Source organism: Amblyomma americanum, chromosome 4 (assembly GCF_052857255.1).
Source record: "Amblyomma americanum isolate KBUSLIRL-KWMA chromosome 4, ASM5285725v1, whole genome shotgun sequence".
Lineage (NCBI taxonomy): Eukaryota > Metazoa > Arthropoda > Arachnida > Ixodida > Ixodidae > Amblyomma > Amblyomma americanum.
In genome coordinates, this window is record NC_135500.1 from 208,345,261 (window position 1) to 208,369,058 (window position 23,798).

At 46.6% G+C, this 23,798-nt stretch overlaps 1 protein-coding gene across 1 annotated transcript; it reads right to left on the reverse strand.

The window, feature by feature from the left end:
- Positions 1–1,036: 1,036 nt before the first annotated feature.
- Positions 1,037–21,998, reverse strand: LOC144127538 (MFS-type transporter SLC18B1-like). The gene is made up of 14 exons (XM_077660530.1): positions 21,613–21,998; positions 16,568–16,680; positions 14,961–15,056; positions 14,295–14,368; positions 12,648–12,795; positions 8,079–8,147; positions 7,044–7,131; positions 6,568–6,713; positions 5,652–5,750; positions 4,914–5,005; positions 4,013–4,108; positions 3,441–3,515; positions 2,545–2,638; positions 1,037–1,321 (listed from the first exon to the last, which is right to left on the reverse strand). The coding sequence occupies exons 1-14, from the start codon at positions 21,956–21,958 to the stop codon at positions 1,241–1,243; spliced, it is 1,617 nt and encodes a 538-aa protein (XP_077516656.1). The 5' UTR covers positions 21,959–21,998; the 3' UTR covers positions 1,037–1,240.
- Positions 21,999–23,798: the final 1,800 nt, after the last annotated feature.

Genomic DNA, 23,798 nt, shown 5'->3' on the forward strand with positions numbered 1-23,798 from the left:
ACGTGTCACGCGAGCAGGCAATAATGAAGACGCACGACTTGAATTGACGCCATATTTGGAGCTGACCTCAGGATGTGCGTTGGTGGCGTGTATCTTTTTGCTGCCGTTAAGTTCAAGAGGCCCGCATTGTGCTCGAAAAAACGAGCGACACGACGGCTTGACGGCCGACGGGGTCTGCACTCGCATTCGCCCCGGCATATCGTTTCATAGCGCCCCGCAGTAGCTCTCAGGTGGCCCGCAGGAGACTCATGCGTAAGCATATGGTAACTCATTTCAACAGAAAAAAAGGCAGACGCCGACCAGACGTTTTTGTCGAAACAGACGTCTCGGCTTCCGTACGGAAGCCTTGTTCAACAAGGCTTCCATACGGAACAAGGCTTCCAACAAGGCTTCCAACTTTGTTCCATACGGAACAAGGCTTCCATACGGAAACCTTGTTGAACAAGCCTTGTTGGAATCCTTGTTGAACAAGGCTTCCGTACAAGGCTTGTACGTCATTAAATGAACCAACGGTTGTGATCTTTGATACATGAGACACCATTTTATAAATATGCATTGCGGGAAAGCCAACTAAACTAGATTTCAAATGTATTTTTGATGTTTGATATTTGGAACCACATTGCAGATTAATGAAATTCAAAAGAATTCACCTTCAATGTTTGCGGCCAATCAATCTTACAATAACCTTGCCCCCTTCAGAAACAAAAAGTTCCTGTCTATTTTAACAGTCTATTATCCATATCAGGTACACAATGTACACCCTTCTGCAAAATTCAGCTCAAAAGACTGCACCGATATATCTTAACTTTAAAATAAAAGCTCTAAATGTTAAAAAATCGCCCTGCATACAAAACCCTTGAGCTCTAAAACGTCAACAGCGTCGGTCCTATAGTGTCGCCATAAAAGGCTGAAAAGGCCACGGAGGCAACCACTGAATTAACGGATGCCATGTTCAAATTTTAGGAAGCCATCGGGGTTAAGATCTTTAAATTGCGTGCAGAGTCTAACCAGTGCTCTTTTTTCAGCGGAGGAAAAAAGATTGAGCATGCCACATTACTTTTGTTCGGCTGTATCCCAGCGAAATAGTGTTCTATGATTGTTATTTCGCAAAAAGAACAAGGCGCATTGCGCTTTTTATTGCATCCCAAAACAGCAGGTACAAACTTTTAAAAATCGGTAACGCAAGCATTTGCTAAATATTTTAGTAAAAATAATCTGATAAAAGCACATCTGGAGCGAATCACGTGGCTTCTTTGAGAAGCGGCTCCAGGTCTTCTGGAGTCTTGCGATGGACGGTCACGTAGATGCACAACGCGCAGATCTGCAACGAAGAAAGTTTGAAATGGTGTATTTAGGCTCGACGGTATATTAATATCTGCAGGGCTAATGGAATATGCGTAAGGAATATAGGCAGGGAATAAGAAACTAGTAAAGATTATGCGAGACGACGAGATGCGGGGAGATTTCGCGCGATAGAGGTTAAGCGAGTTATTCGGAGCAAGTCGATAAGCATTCAGCATGTCGCCCGTGTCCAGTCAAAACTGTCAGTTAACAAACATTAAACCGGTCACAGTACTTGGTAGTCACAATATCAATATAAAGCTAACTGAGAACCTTCCGCAATTTCTCTCTTTATTGGAAGTGCTTTCATATGGTCCGAAGTTACTTAGATTATACAAAAAACAGTATCGTAAACAAATAAAAATGCAGAGGAGAATGTTCGTCATTCGTTACGGTGGCGTTGATCCCAGAAGAAAATAGTGATAATTTTAGGAAATAATATTCTATTACAACAATATTCAGACTTTCCTATGTTTTGATTCGTTAGTTCTTTTCCATTTGCATCCTAACAAGCCCGTCATTCTTATTCTTTTCTGCCCACAGTTACTTCGCTGACTCAATCCACCAGTTTGGCACAGCGTCAGATTACAGTCACAGCCATGGATTGAAAACTCCTTACATATTACTAGGGCATAAATTCATATGTCGCACCCGTACCCGGGCTTCGACATTTTGTCAAGTTTAGGACGTACTTGAACAAGTCAAGCTGTCGGGCCTGTTGGTGTTGCATCATATTGGTCAACAGCGCTTAGAGACACGGACAGAACACAAAAGACTACAACATAGGCGGCTATGTCCTCATGTTTGTTCTTTGTCCATGTTTAGGTTTATAGGGGTTTAACGTCCCAAAAGTGACTCAGGCTATGAGGGACGCCGTAGTGAAGGGCTCCGGAAATTTCGACCACCTGGGGTTCTGTAACGTGCACTGACATCGCACAGTACACGGGCCTCTAGAATTTCGCCTCCATCGAAATTCGACCGCCGCGGCCGGGATCGAACCCGCGTCTTTCGGGCCAGCAGCCGAGCGCCGTAACCACTGAGCCACCGCGGCGGCTCTTTGTCCATGTATATAAGCTCTGTTGACCAATATAATCTGATGTACACAGCTTATAAAGTACTCAGCGAGGCCTAGAATGCTGCTCCCTTGCCGCAAGTCCCACACTGTCGCAAGCTGGACAGTTACCACTTCTCATGAGAGCTTACGAGAAGGAGCTCGTTTCCCAGGAGTACCATGGTGCCCATCCGATAGCCGATGACTTCCAGAAGGTAGCCTCCCAATGTGGGTCCCACGAACGCTCTGCATGTAGTGACAAAAAGACAATTTCTACTGCGCACTCCTTTCTCATTTGTCTGTTTCTGTTTAGCTAAGGTAACAGCTCTGTAAAGCGGCTCTCTACCTGAAAGCTATGAGCCTACACTTTCCTGAATAAAAAGGGCGTCAGTTACGTACTCCCAGATTACGTGACACTTCGGAAGTCATGCGACAGCTGAGCAGCCACGCCAGCGCAACTAAAAGTTCGCGACGTTTCTCTAACATAACCCTGTCTTTACAAGAAATAAACACACGCCATTGCAAAATCACATAGCTGTAGCAAAGGAAACACAATGATTAAATTTTACGTGTGCACATTACGCACATGTATGGACGCATGCTTGGCATACACATTGCGTATTGCACTGTGTGCTGCTGCGCCCTATTGCACTGTGGTCAGGTATCCAGGAATTGGCCGATCGGTTCAGGATGCTATCTCTCACTCTATGCGTGAAAAATTACTTCACTAATTTTATGAACAGTCGGAAAGTGGCGAAGTGATCTAACTGTGCGGTATAGAGCGGTTTGCTGGCTTGGCCTGCTGCAACAACAGCACATGCTATTTAGTTAATCTTTTTTATAATTTTTAATATTTTATAATAAGATGGCGTGGCTATATCGTGCCGGCATTTTCCGGCTTTCTTACATCACTTCATCAATCACCTTGGTGAAAGGTGAAAAACTCCCCGAGGTGTCTCCGACGGCATACACGTATACGTTCAACATACAGTGAGACATTGGACAAACTCAAATGCAAGTAATGTGACTCCCGAGTTCCCGTACGTACCCCATTGAATGAGACACCGTGAACACGGAGGATACAAGGCCGTACGTAGACAGGTCGTCCGGAAATCCACGCTTTCTGAAACAGCGCAAAAATGAATTGCAGCCCGAGTTTTGTCGTTAACGATTATAATACAAAAGTTTCGATGGTGTGCACTGAAATGCAGTACGAGCAACATGTATACAACTCACGAGCACTCCCTGCAGTGAAAAAATCTTTAGTTACTGCAGCTGCTTGGAAAGACTGTTCACCTTCAACGCAGGCCTGCTGTGGAGCAGACATGAGAATAATTAAACGACTTCTGTAATTTCAAATATAATGGATAACTTTTCTGGTCTAGCAACTTTAGTGCAATGAATTACTTTCGGGCAGTAGTATCGCAGCAAAAGCAATTAATTACTGCAGAAGTTACTGCTATTAAAAAAGGCAGATATTGCCGACCACTGGCCGACCCCTGGTGTTGACTCCTTAAAGGTCGAGGCAGTATATGATTTGCTTCTGCGGGCTTTAAACAGTGTGAACAGCTTCGGACATGGGGTGCTTGGTTCACCGATAGAGCCGATAGGGCCACTCACAGGGTGTCCCGAAATGATCCGACGAACGAGGAGACAATGGTGCCTCCAGAGCCGAGGCCGAACAAAGCCAATGCCAGCATCACGCTCCAGATGGCCCTGCAAAGTCACCGAGATAAAGACCGGGACGCGAATTTTATTTTTCCATACCGTCTTTATCAAAAAGTTGGGAATGAGTGCTATATTAAGCTCTAAAGGCAGGAAAGGCAGGATGTCACACGTTAAACACACGCGATGCTCGCTGTCCACTTGGTTCGCGTGGTCTGGGCTGTATACATAGCATGAAAAGTTCCTAGCAGGCTCCTTCGTATTTCACGCCCATCGCTCGGCATACGCCATGCCCATTTCATAGCATGGTCAACGGTAGCGATATGTCTCAAGGCACAGCCGGACAAGTCAAGTGCAACAAAAGACTGTTGCAGGATTGAAGGGACCGAAGACAGAAAGGAAATGTAATTAGCCTTTGCTGGTAAGGGGATTTGACTTCTCGATTGTAAACTATAGACGCGTTCACCGGTCATTCGAGAGCATAGGAGTGGGGGGCTCACAAGAGAAAGCTACTCTATATCTACAGGTCGAGATTCTGCCTTGCTCTATATTTTGGAATGGACTATAATATTCTGCATGCAATGTTGCTCAGCGATACATAGTTAAACCTGGAATGAAGACGGCTAACCTGACATCTGCACATTAGGCTAAGCTTAAGGCGTTATTCATTGCGTTATTAAGTGAACGCTTTTCCCCTTGTATAAGTGTTCGCAAGTTAAGTAGTGGGATCTAGCCCCAAACTAAATGAAACATTTTTAATTGGCTCCCTACTATCATATTAAGATAGCCGCGACGACAGAAGAATAGACCCCTCTTTGCGGGGACCCAACAAGATCGCGGTCATTGGGGTACGCACGTAGGAAGGGGAATAAAAGGTGCCGGTCCGATTAGTACCAGGCAGCAACACAAGAGGATGCAGCCCAGAATGCCCAGTTCTTTCGTGCGGACCTGCAAGACAGAAGTTTCGCCGTCATCATCAAGTTCACAAAACTCACACGTTTACTGCAGGCCGGAAGTATGAAGCTAGTATAACAGACGGCGTGAAGCAAGTCAGAGCGACGCCTTTATGCTTGTCGAGGCCTGCGTTTTTTCTCACTCACAGAAGGCTGACAAAGCACGTATTCCACGACACCACGGCACGATAATGTCCTTTTCGGTAGGCTTAAAAAGGAAGTTGAGAAGGGTTAGGGAATGACTCCCCTGTAACCACCCTCGTGTACCACAGTAGCAAGCAAACATAGAGGCATGTTGGTTCACTTTTGGAATCGAATGATTAAAAATTGCTTTTCGCTATACCAGACTGCAGAAACAAGTGCCAACAATAAATGAGGGCGTAATTGAATGCACGCCACAAAAAGACAGTTATCCATGATAGTGAACTGTAGTGCTGAAAAGGCTTTTTGGCTAGTGGCGTCAACAACACTTACGAGGGTTACTGCTCAAGTGAAACTGTTCTCAGATATGGCCAAGGAGCTGGCCCAAAGCCTCATCTTTCGCATTCAGGTTCTAGGTTTTATGCAACGTGGTTTCATGCAGACAAACTTACGGCCCTTGCTTGCAACGTACAGAAATGAGGTATAAGAAACATGCTTACGGTCTTATCGGCTATCTTTCCCCAAATCCAAGCTGTGCAGGCGTACACGGTTCCGTTGAGCACAAACACAAGGCCCACCAGGTACGGCTCCAGGCTGAACTGCAGCATGCACATTGCTCACAAGATAAGCGACATTTTGCCGCCATGTGTCGGTACAAGAAACTCACGAAACGACAGTGCTCATTAATAGTTAATACTGAATACATTTGTGCATTCTAAGCGTTTGCAGATGCAGTTTAAGTAAAGGAAAGCAGGCATATCAGCGTGCCACCGAAGCAGTCTTCGGATCGTTTATGCGAGCACCCTACAGGCTTCTAGAAGCCATGAAGTTGTACACCGCGATAAATGGCGTCCTCATTTCACAGCAACAGCTAGAGTGCCACTAAAATTAGAGTGGTCCCACTTCACGAAGCGAAGGGTGCTCAGGTCAGGCGCATAGTTCCGACACATTGCGTTCATGTTTTCCAGAGCAGAGACTTACGTACCGCCGCCCGCAAATACAATACGAATGCTCGAGCGTGTGGCTTGGACTGACATCAGCACCGCAGAGCACAGGCCGCTGGGAACGAGACCATGCTGCACGGTCTGTTTGCGGCTACTGACGATAGCGGATAGCCTGCATCCACCCTAGCATGGTCTCAGACCCAGCGGCCAAAGCTCAGCGATGATAATGTCAGTCAAAAATACGCGCTCGAGCATTGGTGTTAAGTTTGCGCGCAGCGGTAGGTTTTTCTGTCACGCATATACCAGCCGCTAGCCCCTTTGCTCTGCTGACGTTGCTTGATATCGTACAGGATTAAAGCCAAATTGACTTGAGGTTTGCCACCCTGCTCTGACATGGCCTCGCGTGTGAAGCTTGCGTGTGAAGCCTGGCGTGTGTGAAAATATCCAAGAACATCGCGAGGAGGACGCTCACCTGCCTGAGATGAGGCTCGAGGATAGCAGCATTGTAGCCGATTATGACGAATGTGCAGAATACGCAGTACGCGTCCAGCAGAATGCCAGGGTTGCACCAGAACTTGATCATGTTTCCGGTTCTCTGGCCCGATTCGTCAGAGTCCTCTGTACGGCAAAACAGCAGAGAACCGCAGCATGAGTATAGAAGGGGGTTTGTTTACGCGGCGGGATACTACAATGGAAGCCGTTAACCTTAGCGACGCATCTGGTACAGATGGCGTCGAGAAAACGAAACACGACACGGAGGTCGAAGCGAACTGGCGATCTTCCTTGTGATATTCAAGAGGCACACTGTGTCTCAGAATGAGCGTGTCGGCTCCATATTTGTATGTTAACATATTTACTCACGGTGCTCAAGCGTGAGTAAAGATGCTCAACGGCTTGGAACGTGAAAGTGCTCAGGAGCAGGTCTGGTTGAAAGAGAATACCACTCACCTGTGGCTGGCAAAAGAAGATAAACAAGAGCGTTGCAGACGAGCATTAGCGAACCAATGCTCACGAACGGCAGCACGAAGCCACCGACCTGCAAGGCGGAGCAAAAAAGTTTTGGATCCTGTCATCATCGCGCACACACTGCAATCTTCCTTAGTAGACGCATTGTGTTTAAAGCAGTATCCGTTCTACTGTATAGAATTAATTCCTTGTAGTAGTAGCCTAGTATGTTTTCTTATTTATGTTTGAATTGTTCTGTCAATCACGTCTTACTTCCAACCAGTGGTCAGCGCGTTATTAACTATCCACCCAGACGGTTTTTGTGTTCATTTTACGAGAACGTTGACGACCTTGCAAGGTGCTCCGATGAGGCTTTGACAGCGGCCTGCTTAGCTGTTCTTGAGCGTGCAGCGATAAAGAATATAGTGAGGAGCGAGCATCTATAGTAAAGACTGCCGAGAACAGGCATCGCAGCAGAAATAAAACTGCAATCACAAGGCTTACAGACGCAGAGGAAGCTCGCCAGTTCTTTAACATCTCATGAAAGTAACCCACGTCCCGTCTAGCAGCCAGCATATAACTGAACATTGAGTACAGCACAAGAATCATTAGAAATACGTATGCATGAATAAAGAACCCTGTTTTAGCTTTACGGGCAAGTACGGCTTCCTACTGTGCGAACTTCGAAACCCCGTGTTAACGGCTAGCCTAAGCCACACAGACAAGATAGATTTAAAACAAAGTTTTAAAGAGGCTTGCTCTGAGCATCCCAACCGAAATTTGGGAGGCAGCATCCGTTTTCCCACTAGCGGAAGTCGTTAGGTAGGCCTATACATTAAGGCGTCTGCCTCAGCTCAAGAATAAAGTTACGTCCTTTGATATCGCGATTAATGTAACACAACGCCCATGGGCGTACAAAATAAAGCATGGAATCCAGACCGGACATGCGAATAACGCTGCAAAGCTTCGAAATACTGCACTGCAGCGCCACCAGTCAATGAAGAAACAATCAAATTCAAAAATAATTCGCATACTAACCTGATAGAGGCAGCCGCCGACCGAGGGACCAGCTACAAGACCGGCGCCGAATACAGTTTGCTGGATGGACTGTCAAGCATACAAGCGACACGGTAATGATTGGTCGATTTTTCTTTTAACGGCGTAGGAAAGCACATAAACCAAATATGAAGTATTTGGCGAAACGTAATGTACACGTGCTCCCGCGGCTTGAAAAGAAAAAAAGAATGCGCAAGGACTCGACAGCATCTTTTCTGTCAGCACAAGAATCATTTAAAAAATTTATTTTCTTTTTCTCTCAGATTCATCTATATTTATGAGCCGCTTGAGATAAACCTGGATGAGTTTTGTTTTGTGGTTTGGATCTGCACTAAACCGTGGCCAATTCCCCGCCGTGGGTATGTGCCATCGTATTTGAGGCAACAACAACAACAACGACCTTTTCTGCTCTCAACTAATGCCTTTGTTACCTTTCGTTATGCGTGGTACACGAAGACTAGATAAACAAATCGTGGGTGTACAATAACGTTTGTTCAAAATGTCTGTCTTCAATACCCGTCCACAGCAATGCTTCACGTAAAATGTGCAGTCTCCATCGGGCTGCAGGTAAAAGCTGATGCCGTTAAGTCACACCAAACTACGCAGCTCATTATGTGACCACAGTATGCGTTTCAACATGCGAACTCTACGTTTGTGCCCCGCGTATATCCTATTCTTTTCCCGTTTCTTCGGCAAAAGAAGCAGTGGCCACCTCTGCTACGCGTAAACAAACAATATAAAACACGAGAAACAAACTAGAAGTGAAGGAAAAGAGCTCGGGTGAAATCTGGAGCGGAGGAATGCGCCAAAACCTACAGCAGGAGGCCAGATTTACTGTCACGCTTGGGAGTCGGGACGAACACACACCTACAAAAACGACAATGGAGACCTCTTTAGGAGACCCAAATTCTGCCTGCTCTCACTCGCTGTATTTTTTTTCCTTTTCCATTGACAGTGTACACTTCGCGGGCTTTGGCCTCTGCTATTGTTTGAACCGTCTAGTTCAAAACACAACTAAGCTGCAGAAGGCCGGCGAGGAAGACTGTCCGTAGCCTGAGGATGCTTGGAGTGCCAAAAAACGCAGTTAGAAAATAAAAGAATCATAGATAAGGATCCCAGAAAAGCTACACTTCTTTTGCCACACCTCCCTATCGTCGTGAAGAGAACAAGCGACTCGCTAGAAGAAGCAACAATAACTAAAAAGAGAGGACAATGACGTAGAAGCAGAGAAAAGGATTCCAGAATACGAAGAAGGGAAGTCGGCTGCGCTGCTACCTTTTGTCAAGGCCCGCTTGTCGAGTCGAGTTAACGACAGGAAAAAAGAGAAAGGTGCACATATCGCGTGAGCTAGGGGTGGTGCACATAAATCTCCTTGGCTGGAGGAGTAGGCGTGAGCTTTTTCATTCACGACGCTGACCCGGTTGCGCCCGCCGAGACGATGGGAAAATTGAATATTCAAGCTGTCAGCAGCAAGTTGCCGTATAGCTGCCGGCGGCACCGGAGTCCCAGATTTCGGGCTATTCTTCCCCACACCGCGCGCACACGCGGCCCGGCTTACGTCGCGCGCACGCTTTGGCGACGAGGAGTAGACGCGCTTCGCGCGGACCGGTCGCACAATGGGCCCCCTCGGGCGACGAGAGAGTTGCGCGAGTTTGCACGAAGGCTTTGAAACTTTGACTGCACGAACGACACTGGCTGTTTAAGCTTCGAACGCATGCAGAGTGTCGAGCGAAATACGAAGTGCAAACAGATTGTAAATACAAAGAATAAATACAAATTCCGTATACAAAGTGGAAATCATAATACCGCGTAGTTATGTCCATGACATACATCATCTCTTTAACGTCGAGATGGTTACGGCAAATTCGAAGACTACGATGTGAGTATAAGTTTACAACAGTGTGCACCTGGCTTTCCCAGCACAACTATGGCCACTGCGAAGGATTGCATCATAAGACACTAAGCACCAGAAAACAAGCGGTCAGCTTCCAGGTCACCGCTTATGAGGAGCTTGTTATATGTAGAAAAGAGAAAGCGTGAAGGTTTCAGTATTGTTTCGGCGCCGTTAGCAACAAACGGCGGCGCGAGTTTATTGATTCATTAATAATGTTTTGTTGGCGCACGAGCATATGAGGCCAGAGAGCGGGCGGTGCGAGTTTCCTGAACAGAGTGCCTGATTTGCGTCAGGCCGTGAATTTAAGCGCTGCGATTTCAGCCATATTACCACACTGTACCCTCAGAGTGAAGGTTTCATTGCTTTGTTTTATTTTCTCAGGAGAATGCGTATGTGTAGCGAATCGTGCAAGAAACGAGAATACTGCGTGCCATGCATGTGCGTTCTTGACGCCGCTAGTAGCGTACCCATGACGTCACTGCTAAGCAGGATTTCGTCATTACCACTAAAATGGTTATAATAGTTCCCGGAATCGAAGAGTGACGGCCATTCCGAGAGATCAGATATCTTCACCGACTCACCGGCCGCCTGCCGAGCTTACACAAGTGGTAGAATCCCAATGCAAGCACTTCGCACCCTGGGGTATTCTATTCAGAAAGGCCATGTCATTGGCCTGGCTGGAAACATCAGGGCTGATACCATAGCTCGTGATTAAACTCACCAAGCAGGGCCTTCTCATCCTAAGCTCTACCCCTATCCGCCCACTACTCCACACGCCTAGATACCTTGCGTCTCAATAGGGGCCTACACCCAGCACCCCACAAACACCTTTCCCCGGAAGACTCCTAGCTACCTTCTCCGGCGATTTGAGACCTTTAGTACGACGATCTCCACCACTTCGATTGCCTTCACCCAACACTGTGTGTAGATTCATATACTTGGTGTGCTGACACCCCTACTTTCACCCATATCACGTGGACATGTCCGCACTTGCAAACCGGACAACCTTTAAGCCGCCTGATGCGGATTTGGAACAGTGGAAGGTGAAGCTGGCAAGCGTCTCCCTGGAAAACCAGGACGCGCCGTTAACCGTCGCCAAGTCAGTAGAAGCCACTGGTGCCCTAGACTAAGGGCCTCACTCGAAACAGCTCCAATTACCACTTCTGCCAATAAACTTTCATTCATTCATTCATTCATTCATTCATTCATTCATTCATTCATTCATTCATTCATTCATTCATTCATTCATTCGAAGCATAATTCTGACAGTGCGGCAGAATGGTGTGGCATTCTTCCGCACCACGCAATGTTTGATATCACTGCGTGATGTGCGTGATGTCAAACACTGCGTCACTGCGTGATGAGTAAAAGTGATCGCTTACACAAACTGCGATTACCTGCTGTCTTACAAATTAAACACCGTCACTCTCTCCTGTAAACAGCCTTTAATAAATGTTTTCCACAACCACCACCGTCAATTTAGGAGCTCTGGAGAAGATCGCGAATAAGCCCTTCTTGGGCGTCTAAGCATGTGTGCATTTCCAAATAGAGCGGACTCTTCGCGCTGTTTATGAAGGCCGCGATGTCGGCAGTTTACCAGCATCTCTAGACATCAGAGGCAGCGCTAGATGAATTAATCGCTCCTGTCCATTTCGTGTGGGTTTATCCGGCCTTCGCTCAGGACGCAGTAATCTAGATCTCGCGCAATTAATTTCTCGGTAACGAGGAAGCCCACGCGCTGAGGCCAATCAGCGATTCCGCTCGTGTGCTAACTGACTTGGCACACTATGGCGACCCACTCACAATCGATTCCGCGTCCTTCACCCAGCGAAACTGTGCGCCTGCGCGTTCTCCCCGTTGTGAAGAAACAGGAGCTCTCTGGCCAGCTGCGCGGTAATCCAGGTAAATCCTCCACCGGGGACTCGCAGATCCGAAGGACACGTCGAGAGATCGACGACCACCTTTCCGAAATGGAGGACGCCTCCTCGGGGCGTATACAGGTGAAGACACGCAATTTGCGATGGATTGGGTGCTTCCCAAGCTCGGTCCAAAACAAGATGGAAAGGGGGCGAACGGTGTGGGTATCTGGCAACCTCATACTCTATGTTCGTCGATATGTGCGACACCGGGTTGTGCGTACGAAAGGATGCTCTTCGCCCCATTCACAGCCACAGCATGCAATCATACAAAAGGGTTGTGTTTGGTTTTATGGCACATAAGCAGCTAAGGCCATCATGCGAAAGGATCTCGACGATCTTTTTTGTGTGTGGTAAATAGCACCGGCTTCATCAACACTGCACCAAGTAGACTATTGTTACGAACCAGGCCCCTTAAAACCGCGACAATCTTGCAGGGCGCCTGAGGCGACTATTCGTGTAAGGCGAAAAAGCGCTCTCCAAATGCCTTCGCGTTTGAAGAGCTTTTTCTTTTTCTTCGCTCAGAAAGTAATTTTACACGAATAGCTGGCTGAGCCTTAAGATGAGTTGGTCTACACAGCTGTGCGCAGGTTATGCGTGGGCGTGCACTTCCTCACGAAACTCGCGTTTTTACCACGAGCTCTTCGTACCCCTCTGAAAAGCATCAAGACGCCCGGTTTCCTTCTATAGTTACCGAATTCAGGAATACAACGGCTGGGCAAAGCCAGGAAAAATACGTACATAAGACGTGGCCAACGAAGTGGGGAACTCTGCGGCGACTATGGAGAACACAGCTGTCTGGAAACCGGCGGTACCGACTCCCTCGATTACTCGGATGGCAATGGCCAGGCCCAGAAACGTCGCGCCCGGAGGACACTTGTTCAGGAACCTGAAAACACAACGACGCGAAAGAAAAAGAAAAAAGAGAGAGGACACTTTAGCTAAACCTTAAGGGTATGACGCGACAGCGTAGTGGGTTTAGGCTTTCCGTTCTGAGCAGTTTGACATCTTTGAACGTATTTTTCATTTTAATTATTTCAATTAATTGATCAATTACACGATCTAAATTTTCTTAATTGCCATCACCAAGAATTGGATTTTTCATTCTGAACATTTTGACACCTTTGAAGCCCCTTTTTTCAATATTTTCATTTCTGTAATTAATCAGTTACAATGATTTAATCAACTCGATCGTACTCGCCTGTCAGACACCAATCAGTCATAAATCACTAGAACCGCAGATTTACATGATAATTTTTTTTAAGCAGCACCTGATTACTCCCGACACGCGGTGCCGACTACTACTACGCCGACGGCTTCTCGACCGAGCGAGCTGCATACGCTGCAGTGTGAAAGCTTTTCGATTGATGCTGCACACGCGTTAAATGTATTGAGGCCAGAAGTAACGGATCACGACAGGTATAGCTGGGTGAATTAGTGATGCCATGCACGCGGCGACATCTACCACAACTTAAACGGCGTGTGGAGATGCAGGTGAGAATGAATGTCCAAAGGCAATGGCCCCAGCTCAACGTCTCGACTAATGGTAAATACCAGAAAGGTGGGTTATGAAATATCAGTACCCACGTATATACAAAATGTTTCACGTAACTTGAACCGAGGAAGAAAAACTGGCGCACCGTAGCTGGGTAAAATCGACGACATATTATTTCCCTTCATGTGGTGCTCCTCAGAGTATTTTTAAATTATGCTTAGTTAGCTTATTTTGCAACATTTTAATGTACTGTTGGCACCAAAAAATGCGATCACGAACTTGTCACATTCGTCCAGATGTGGCGCACGGCCGCATCATTTTATATACAAATATGACGCTGCATTGAGATTCAAAGCATCCATCGTACTACTGCGCGCAGGCACCTCACCAGGATTGACTTTGTAACGCTTTTTATAAACGCGATGTTAACTTCGCCTTTTAACGCCAATTTCATTTTCGTCCAAAAAGAAATGTATAGAAGGAGCCAACGCTCATAAAAACCTATTACAATTTGTACGAAAACAACGATGAATCTCATTGCAGCGAAATTATGTGCAGCGATGTTTTGTCATGTGCGAGACAAAAATTTTTTTACTTAAATTTTATTATAAATAATTACTGACTGTTTTGTGATTTTGTATGCAGATTAATATCAATAATTATTTAAGCGGCAATTTTCTGTCTGGCTGCCAAATATAAAGCTTTTCATTTCTACCACAAATCAATAAATCACGAGTTTCAGTTACTTTTTTTTGTAGTTCTTCAAAGTCATTTTTTACGCTTTTAACTCTCGGACGACACAAATGCTTTTTATGCATTACCTCAGCCTCCAGAGCAGCCGGTTAAAATATGATTATTGGGGCTTACACGCCGACAGTATACAAGAAACTCACCCGAAAAGTATTGAGGCCATGCCAACGTACAACAGGCCAGAGATCAGCATAAATCTAGGCTTCACGATCGGCACCTGCAAAGAACAAAGTTCTATAGGGCAGAACAGGCGTTTTGGTTCGAGCTAAGGGGCGAGGCACCCCTTTGCTCTGATATCAAGGGGTAAAATATTCACGCGATTTTTCCCCCTCTGTATTTCTATTCCCAAAATTAAATATTCACAAAATATTGAATTCGCAATTCCTAAAATTCACATTACTTGACTATTCACAACAAATTCGAGTGAATTTTTTACACCTGTAGACTCTTCACACAAACATGCAATCGGAGCAAAATGCCGCCTTTTCAAACATTCACTAAAGGTGGCAACCGTCTTTCGTGCCAACGTTCAAGCATGGATAATGCCGTAATTCCATAACATGTAATTGAGGGATCCAGAGACGATCAGCTTGCTGTCGAACGTTGAAAAAAAAAAAACTTTTTTTGTCCCGCTTTTTGTCAGGGCTCTAGGCAAGCCCAGACTGAAAAATGGGATCGACTTAGCTTCAAGCCTTTTATAAACAGAATGCTGAGCCAGCAGAGCGAAGAAACCAGTGCTGGCAATTACGAGAACGTGCGCGCACATAGCGGTGCTCGCGAGATGCAAAGGTGTTGAGGAGAGAACGCACGATTTTTGCAAAGATGGGGGCCACGAAGAAGATGGTGAGCTCGAACACACTGAACACGAAGCCGTACTCTGTGGACGTGATTCCTTTCCTCTCGGCCTGCGGGAGCGAAGAGGAGAGAGCAGCAGAACAAACATTAATTCATTTTAAGCGGCTACTCGAATTCCGGCTCTTAACACCTCCTCAGCACTGAAAATATTTACAAGTGTTTAAGCAGTTTAATGAGTTAGCGATCTATAGCGAGGTCACAAGTACGACCAATAAAGACGAGTTGACAAAGAATAGGGATGTGAGGGAGGACTTGGGTGTATAACCAAAAAGACCTGAAACCACTAATGACAAATAAAGCAAAGGGACAGGGAAGCTCTTTATTCAAAATTAAAATTTAAAGAATTTTTTCTCAAGGAATGGCAACTTGAAAGAAGATGGTGGCTAACAAAGCTCCCGACTATTGTATGATGTAGCGTGCTCGGTACAGTTAAAACAGCAGCTGACTTGGGCTACTTATCCTGTTTCATAACGAGGGCTTGAGAATCTCGCTATACAACTCGAGTTATCGCTTCAACGGAGGATGTAGGGCATCTTATGAGACTGCAGCTGCTGCGTAGAAAGCGGTCGAGGTTGGGTGCTCATAGTCGACTAGTAGCTCTCACACGATTTGCGAAGGTTGTGGATTCTGTTTTCACTGGTCGTCTACCTACTTCTGTATTATTAAATCATTACTTAAAAAGCATGCCTTCTTTCAAAGTATATTTCAGCGACAGTTACCCGAGTTGGAATCTATCACTTGGTCACCAATATTAGCTTTGCTTCTTTAAATTGTCGCGACTCTCGGAGTCTTGCTTGCTCCACATTTCATGAACATAGTGCGGGTGCAGTGCGTCCAGCAAATATTTAGTCTGAGTGCACTGAGCAGTGTTGATCTTGTGCTTATGCCAGCTTTCCTTTTCCGCGTTGTGATGCTCACTTACACTTTACACTAGTGTTTGTCTTGTCAATAACTCAAAGCGATCCAATATCAACATCTAGAATGCTTCATTATCATCATCATCATCAGCCTTAGTACACCCACTGCAGGGCAAAGGCCTCTCCCATGTCTCTCCAGTTAACCCTATCCTTTGCCAGCTGCATCCACCCTTTGCCTGCAAACTTCTTAATCTCATCCGCCCACCTAACCTTCTGCCGCCCCCTGCTACGCTTATTTTCTCTTGGAATCCACTCCGTTACCTTATCTTGCCTTCGCATTACATGCCCTGCCCAAGCCCATTTCTTTCTCTTGATTTCGACTAGGATGTCATTAACCCGTGTTTGTTCCCTCACCCGCTCTGCCCTCGTCCTGTCTCTTAACGTTGCACTTATCATTTTTCTTTCCATGGCTCGCTGCGTTGTCCTTAACTTAAGCTGAACTCTTTTCGTTAGCCTCCACGCTTCTGCCCCGTAGGTGAGCACCGGTAAGATTAAGCTGCTGTACACTTTCCTCTAGAATGCTTATTTGACCTAAAAACAAATAACAAGCGTTGCTATGTCCAATCCGACAGTGGCGAATTTGAGCTGCGCAAATGGGTGTGAGGTTACTACCGTGACCGCAGTGGATGCCCGAGCACACTCACCTCGTGTGGGAAGAACGGCGCCTGCATCGACACACTGGCGCCGACGCAGAAGTTTCCCAGCGCCAGTAGCACGAGCACCACCCTGGATCGGGTGCAGCCGCCCGAGCCGACATCTTGAGGGGAAAGCATGAGCAGTCGAGCGCGCTTTAACCTAGCAGCAGTGAAAATTTCTAAACTCTAGAAGTGAATAAATTTATCGGACATTGAGAAAGCATGTGATGAGACCTAGCACCCTGTTAGATTAAATCTACAAGCGCTGAAACTACGCGTATAGTGAACGAATCAGTTGGCTCTTAACTGAATGCCAATGTTGTCAATTGCGAAAAAAATGAATTAATATCCATACCCCAAAAAGCCAATAAAATTGCTATTAAAGTTCACTTTAGGACCGTTAATATCTGCACATGTCACACAGCCCATCGACGAGACACTCGAACGACAGAGACTAGCCCTGAACAGAAACTGGTTTTTATGTGCGTACAGTGGACATCTACAGGCGTGCTACGAAAGATAATGTAGTCAAAATCTGCGTTACGTGTCAGCTGCAGTAAAGAAGTCAGTAAGTGCAAAATAAGTTCAAAAATAAAATAAATAAAGCTACGAAATAGCTACGCCGATAAGAAACCAAATTAAACGAATTCAAGCACTCCTGAAAACATGCGATAGGGATACAAACAGCAAGCGATATAAAAATGAAGTGAAATTCAAGGCCCGGAAGAGTTAACGAATGTGAACTAAGGAAACTCGGAGGTAGGAAACGGCACTCAAAGACGAAACCAGGGAGAGCAGACGCTACAGGCTAAGGTAACGAATTTTTGTCGAACAACAAGGTAGATGTAGCGCTAACGCACATTTACATTTAAGTTTCTCTCGCGTGTATCTCGGTAGCTTCGCAGTATATGGCACTTTTCAAGTGAAGGCATGCAATACAGCTGGCCAACGTATGAGTGTCTGCACGCTAAAGGGTGGTTTAGGCGTCGGTCTCGTTACAGAGGAGGTTTACAAGACGCAGAGAATACGACAAAATAAACTTCAGCCTTTCATTTTTAAGCAGAGCGAGAAGTTGGGCATATTGTCGCCGGTACATCTTGATTGACAGCGCAGAAAAAGACGAGGCACTCGAAGGAAGCGCTAGTTGTGTTTCTTCAAGTGCCTCGTCTTTTTCTGAGCTGTCCTTCAATCAAGATGATTCATTTTTAAGGTCGTGGGAGATGCCGTGACCGTGGTCCTTCATAGTTCTTGTTTGGAATTCGTCCTACAGCTTTTAGATTTTGGACAGCGCTCTTGGTTAGCCTGTTTGGATAGCCTGCTGCAGCAATTCTGTGCGCTTCCGTACAGATGCTGACCACTCGAAATGGCAGAGCCTACAGGCGGCGCGCGATCTTCAAGCCGCACAAGGTCATTTTTACCTTCGCTAGTTTTCAGTGAGCGGCTCTAGAAAGCAGCAGCCCTTCCTATATAGGACCGAAGACTTGTTTGATGTACAACGTTGGGACAGGGGGGTGGGGGGGGGGGGGGTATGTTTGCGTGATGACTTGAGTTGAATCTGAGTTATGTAATTAGCGGAGTGAAGTACAGACGTGCCAAATAGTGCGATACTAATTAGAGTAACATTTTTTGCATGAACTGCAGTGTGAGAGGGTTCAAACAAGAAACTTAAACTGTTGTGATAACTGTGAAAAATGAGCGAGTCTGAACAAAGAACAGTGACTGTGTGTGAAGCTGAAAGGAGCCATTAACGCTATCGCGTTATATACCTTAAAAGCGGAGCTTAAGTCTCCCCCTAATTTTCTTTAAGAGCGTTAGCTCTGATTAGCTCGTTCTTCAGTTTGGTGGTGTCGTCGTCGGCGTCTGTAGTTACGCCTGCCTCGGTTGGCAGGTGGCAACGTGGAGACTGGAATGCCCTCTCCACTTTAAGAGGAGATGAGGGAGAGGGTAGTGGGAAAGGGAAAAGGGTGGGAGGGGACGGGTAGTCTAGTGGCTTGGACGTCTGCCTCGGCTGCGGGACGTGGTTGGTTCGAAACCTATGGTCGGACAAGGATCGGTACAAGAGTCCCCCGCCCCTGCGCCCGGCTTTCCTATAGGGGTGCGAGCTTGGTAGAGGCTACGCAAGCCCCGCTGCAACCTTTCGAGGGTAAATCCAGTTTCGGACGCCTCTGCCTGCAAAGATACTCAGTGTTACCTTGCCCACACACAGGTCAAAACGGACGTACAGGTTAACTAACTGCTGTAAGCGGTGTACTGAAAGAGATTAACTTCATAGTAACACTGCAGCGTGTAAGCCCGGGTTCACCTTGGGATGTCTGACTTTGCGAGAAAAAATTATGGAACTTCTCCGTAAAAAATTATTTGCTGCCACAAGACACCTAACGCTCCAACATTCGCGTTGCACACTGTAAACCATCCAGTATCTTTTTTTTTCAGGAAATTTTTCAGCCATTGTGCAATTTGAGTGCAGATGTTTAAAACGTGCAGCCTTTGTGTACAGTGCCGCCGCGGTGGCTCAGTGGCTATGGCGCTCGGCTGCTGACCCGAAACACGCGGGTTTGATCCCGGCCGCGGCGGTAGAATTTCTATGGAAGCGAAATACTAGAGGTTCATGTACTGTGCGATGTCAGTGCACGTTAAAGAACCCCAGGTGGTCGAAATTTCCGGAGCCCTTCACTACGGCGTCCCTCATAGCCTGAGTCGCTTTGGGACGTTAAACCCCCATAAACAATAAATTTTTGTGTGCTGTTCCGATTTTTACACTGTTGTAGATGCAGCAAGGGATATTAGTTTCAGCCGGGGAGACAAAAACTGCGCGAACTGCGAAGAGTTTAGCCAACAAGAATGTGTGACGTTTGAGGGGCATATCCTAAATAAAAAAAAAAGAAAGTGGTGTCTGAAGCTATCCCGCATACCAGATGACAAGTTTAATGTGCTGTCTGCGCACAGTTCGAAGGATAAGCCGTATGAAGATATTGTCGCGTAGTTGTGACGGCAGTCTGGCAATCAGAAAGACAGCGAAAAGTCTTCCAAAAGAATCCCTTTACTGGGGCTGACTCCCTTGCGCAAAGCACTGAATGACTTGGCAGTGGCGATATTAACAAGCGTGCTCGGAGGTCGTCGAACTGAATGCCCGCCGCTCTCGGCCGCTCTCAATTTAAAGCCGGCAAGGAACCATCGTGATAAGACGCCAAAGCAACTACAACAAGTGGCTGCGACCATTCGAGATAAGGCTGGTCGCACCTCGTGACACAAGCAAATGATAAAGCCGAGTGCGGATGGATTTGAGAGTGGACAAACGAACAGTACAAAGATTAGCGGCAGTATAATACGCGCATAATGAGGCGCTTGAAACGGTTCCCGTATAGTCACGATGAATTTAAAAGTAACTTGTGTAATGAGCTTCCTCAGCACTACCTGAGCGGTAGGTCACAGGCAGTCAAATGAGATTCCCGCCACTAATATATAATGACTCCTCTCCAAACGTATACATAGACGACGCGTGAGGACTGTTGTGACGTGATGCACTCGCAAAAGACTTCTAACTACGCTGACAGAAACGCGTATTACTGAAGAAACACGACACATGAAGGCGCTGACAGACAGGTTGCGACCAGAACAAGATTAGGATTTTCCTTAGTTAATCTCAATATAGACGAAACAGTACGGGCACCCGCAAGAGCAAGCCAACCACACTTGGTGATACCTACTGGCTCGAAAGTATATGCTTGTATCGGGAGAAAGCCATACCAACATTAGTCGCTGTCATTCATGTCAAGCCAATCTACCGTCATTTGAACTGCTTGCTCCAGAGCTCACCACTCGCACACTTTACACTCTAAATATCTTCAGAATTAAAGGTGACAAAAAGTAATGAAGTTTTAATATTAAACCTTCAATTTAGACGAAGACCAATTTTTTCGTCGCGTAATGTGCCAAACTCACGAAATTCGAAATTACGTATTTCGCTCACGCAATTCGCTTCCTGAATTTTGAAGAGAAGCCGTAGTCCATGCCTTCAGATTAAATTCCAGTATCAGAGTATACGTCTTGCCTACTTCCTCTCGAAATGCGTGGTTTAGTTTTTTTACTTTCAAACCAAGCGACTTACAGCTGGCGGAAACGAGTGCACAATCTACTCCTGCACAATGTTAGCTCCTGAGCTGCAAGCGACTCTCCGAAACAACGAATCTGCAGAGACCTTGATGTAAATGCCTGGTGCACTCGAGTGGCATTCTCCGCAGTGGTTCGCTGACGCTGACCGCTCGCCATTGGGCCTGGGATGCCTTATATCTGAACCAGCCCCCAGTTTGTCGATTTAATATTTTAGGTCCCACTGCTCGCTATTTACAAAGGGCTCCGTTGGGTGTCCACTGCCGTTACTCAGCGGCACTTAGAAGTGGTGCTGCGTGCATCGTGAAACAGCGGACCTTGCATGTCAACTCTTTGGTCCGTCGCTAGGCGTTGCCTTCGAGAGCCAAAGAACCGTACAGTAACAGGGGACCAAAGTCACACTATAAGATTTATTATCACGTCTGCACGCGCTCAGAAAATAGCTGTCGTAAACTAGGAGGTCGACGCAGTAAGGTGTCATTAATGCACTATCAAACACGCAACTCGAGCACAGGGCACGTGTGCGGGAATCTGTGCAACTGCTTAGCACGCGGGTCTGATCTCACTGCAAACGGCTGGAACTAGGACGTTATTGCAACCCGCAGTGCTGAACCACACTCATAAAACTAAAGGTATACCAGACCTCTTTCACAGGACATACCTGACAGCATAGCTTAATCGTGCTCTTTACTGCACCATTAGAGCTACCTTTCCAAGGCTCACATGCGCTTTTCCTACCTGTACAGCATTACCACACGTGGGATATTGCCAAGACTGCAGATACCTGTTTGCCACCTAGAAAGAAACCAGGTTGGGCAGCAGATGAAGACGGCAGTTTCCATCAACGACATACTACGCCAACGGTTGCATCATGTACACGTAAGAAAATGTTGCATACAGCCGTTAGCCTCGAAGCTCTTTCGACAGTTGTTACGGCGCCTCACCTTTAGTACGTTGACGCGTCGAATCGGCCACTCCCCCCGCGTTGCTTAACGATATGCACCGTACTTTCTGATGAGCCGGATCCAAGTGATCAGCTGCATGTTCCGGCCTGATTGCTTCGACGGAGGCATCCGACTTGGTTCGCTCCGCGGTGTTTTCTTGAATGGTCAACGGCTGCTCGTTCTGTTGTGGGCAGATGTCTGTGCGGCTGCATCCGTTTGAAAACATCGCCGGGGAAGGGTTAGCGGCATCCGACTTGGTTCGCTCCGCGATGTTTTCTTGAATGGTCAAAGGCTGCTCGTTCCGTTGTGGGGAGATGTCTGTGCGGCTGCATCCGTTTGGAAACATCGCCGGGGAAAGGTTAGCAGCTAAGCGGCTAACTGAAGCGAGGGATGCCGCGGCGTCTGCGTTGAAAAGGGGGAGGGGCGCTGCGAGGCACTTGCGGGAACGTCAGCGCCAATGCCTGGAGCGGCAGCTGCCTTGTCCAAGAACTACGGCTCGTGGACAGTATAGATGTCTCGAAATGAAAGCCCCTTTCTATTCTCTTTTATCTTTTAATTTGTTCACAGGTATTTTTCTGTATTCGCCCTTGCTTTTCTTGTCTTTTTTTTTAAGTATTGATAGCGGATTCTTGGCCCTTACGATACGAGCCAGCCGGAGTACTTGCAATGTAACAACGTTTAGTGAATTACAAGCATAACGAAAAATTGGAGGGTGGCACTCTTGGCTATCACATAGCATCCAGGCAAAAAATGTGCGCAAAATTCTGAAAAACAAGTATGGCCGTGACATTTCTTGTTTCAACTACAGAGGGAAAGCAAGCTTGTCGGACAGGACTTCTTGTTTACAACTACATTTGTATTGTTTGCCCGTAACAAAAATGCTCGTAACAAGAGTATCAGAGTTGTGCTACATGGTAAATTAATTAGCGAAGCTGATGAAAAAAAAAATCACTGTTGAGAAAGCATCAGCAGACAATAATTGCTTTGTGTGCGGTTATTCTCGACGGACAACGCTCGACACCCGTGTTACAATGTGCGTAACGCGGCGGTCGCACCTTTGAGCAGAAGAATTTCAGTATCCTGCAAAATTAGTGCATTCGCCAGCGAAAAGACTGGTCCCAAAATGGTGAAACTCGACAGCACACGTTCTTTCCTTGCACTTGGGCCGCACAAGCGCAATGGCGTCCTCACTGCAAAGCTTTGGACTTCGGAAAGCTGTTTACCAACCCGCTCCGACGTTGTCTTGACCAAACATGTGAAATTCCGACGAAATTCGTAGAACGGCAAGGGGTTGAGTTTGACACACGAACCTTATCAGTCGGCGCTTATCAGGTCACCCTCGCTGGCCAAGGATAAAGACACTGCCATGTTCGACGCATTGGTTAGTCGTCACGGTTGCTCCGTGCGAGCAGAGATTGCAGCAGGCCGTAGCGTTTCAGCGCATATCCTGCTCCGTACGCAGTTATATGCTTAACACGATCGAGATACGTTTGTGCATTTAAAAATCCTTGTATGTGTACAAAATATCAGTTGCCTCTGTATTGAAGAGTCATAGACCCCTTGCATCATGGGTCCGAGACTGCTGTGACGCGTAGAGAGCTCGCATGAGCACACTCACCATTTCGATAGGCTCTGCAACGTCAATCTCATCCTGTCTCTGTACACCATATTGGCGTGCTCGGTGGCACAAATGCCGTAGGAAGCACAACTAGCCGTTCTCACTGTGTAGTGCGTTACGGGGAGGAAGGAAAAACACGCTAGCCAAAGGAGTGGCGTGCTACGTACTCCGCACTTAAGAAGAGGGGAAGTAAAAACTGAGAAAAGAAGTGACATCATGCGGCCAACATTAATCATCCCATACCCGTGGTGTTCTTTTCGTCCCAAATGTTTTGCCTTCATTCTTGGCATAGCTGCACGCTATGTCATGGCTCTGCGATTCACTACAATTATGAAGAAGTTTGTTTCCTTGCGTGGAAGACAGAGACGTGGTTCCTGGTGCGCTGCTACATTTATAGGCCAAGCTAAGAGCACTTAATCTGAATAGCGAGCAACACGGCTGTGTAGGCTGAGTAGCAAGATTGAAATGTTATGAAAAGGTCCCTTGACAACGCATGTAAAAGCACGTTAATTACTCTGCCGGTTGTGACAGACACGTCCAGGGTGATTTTTCGGACATCTATTGTTCT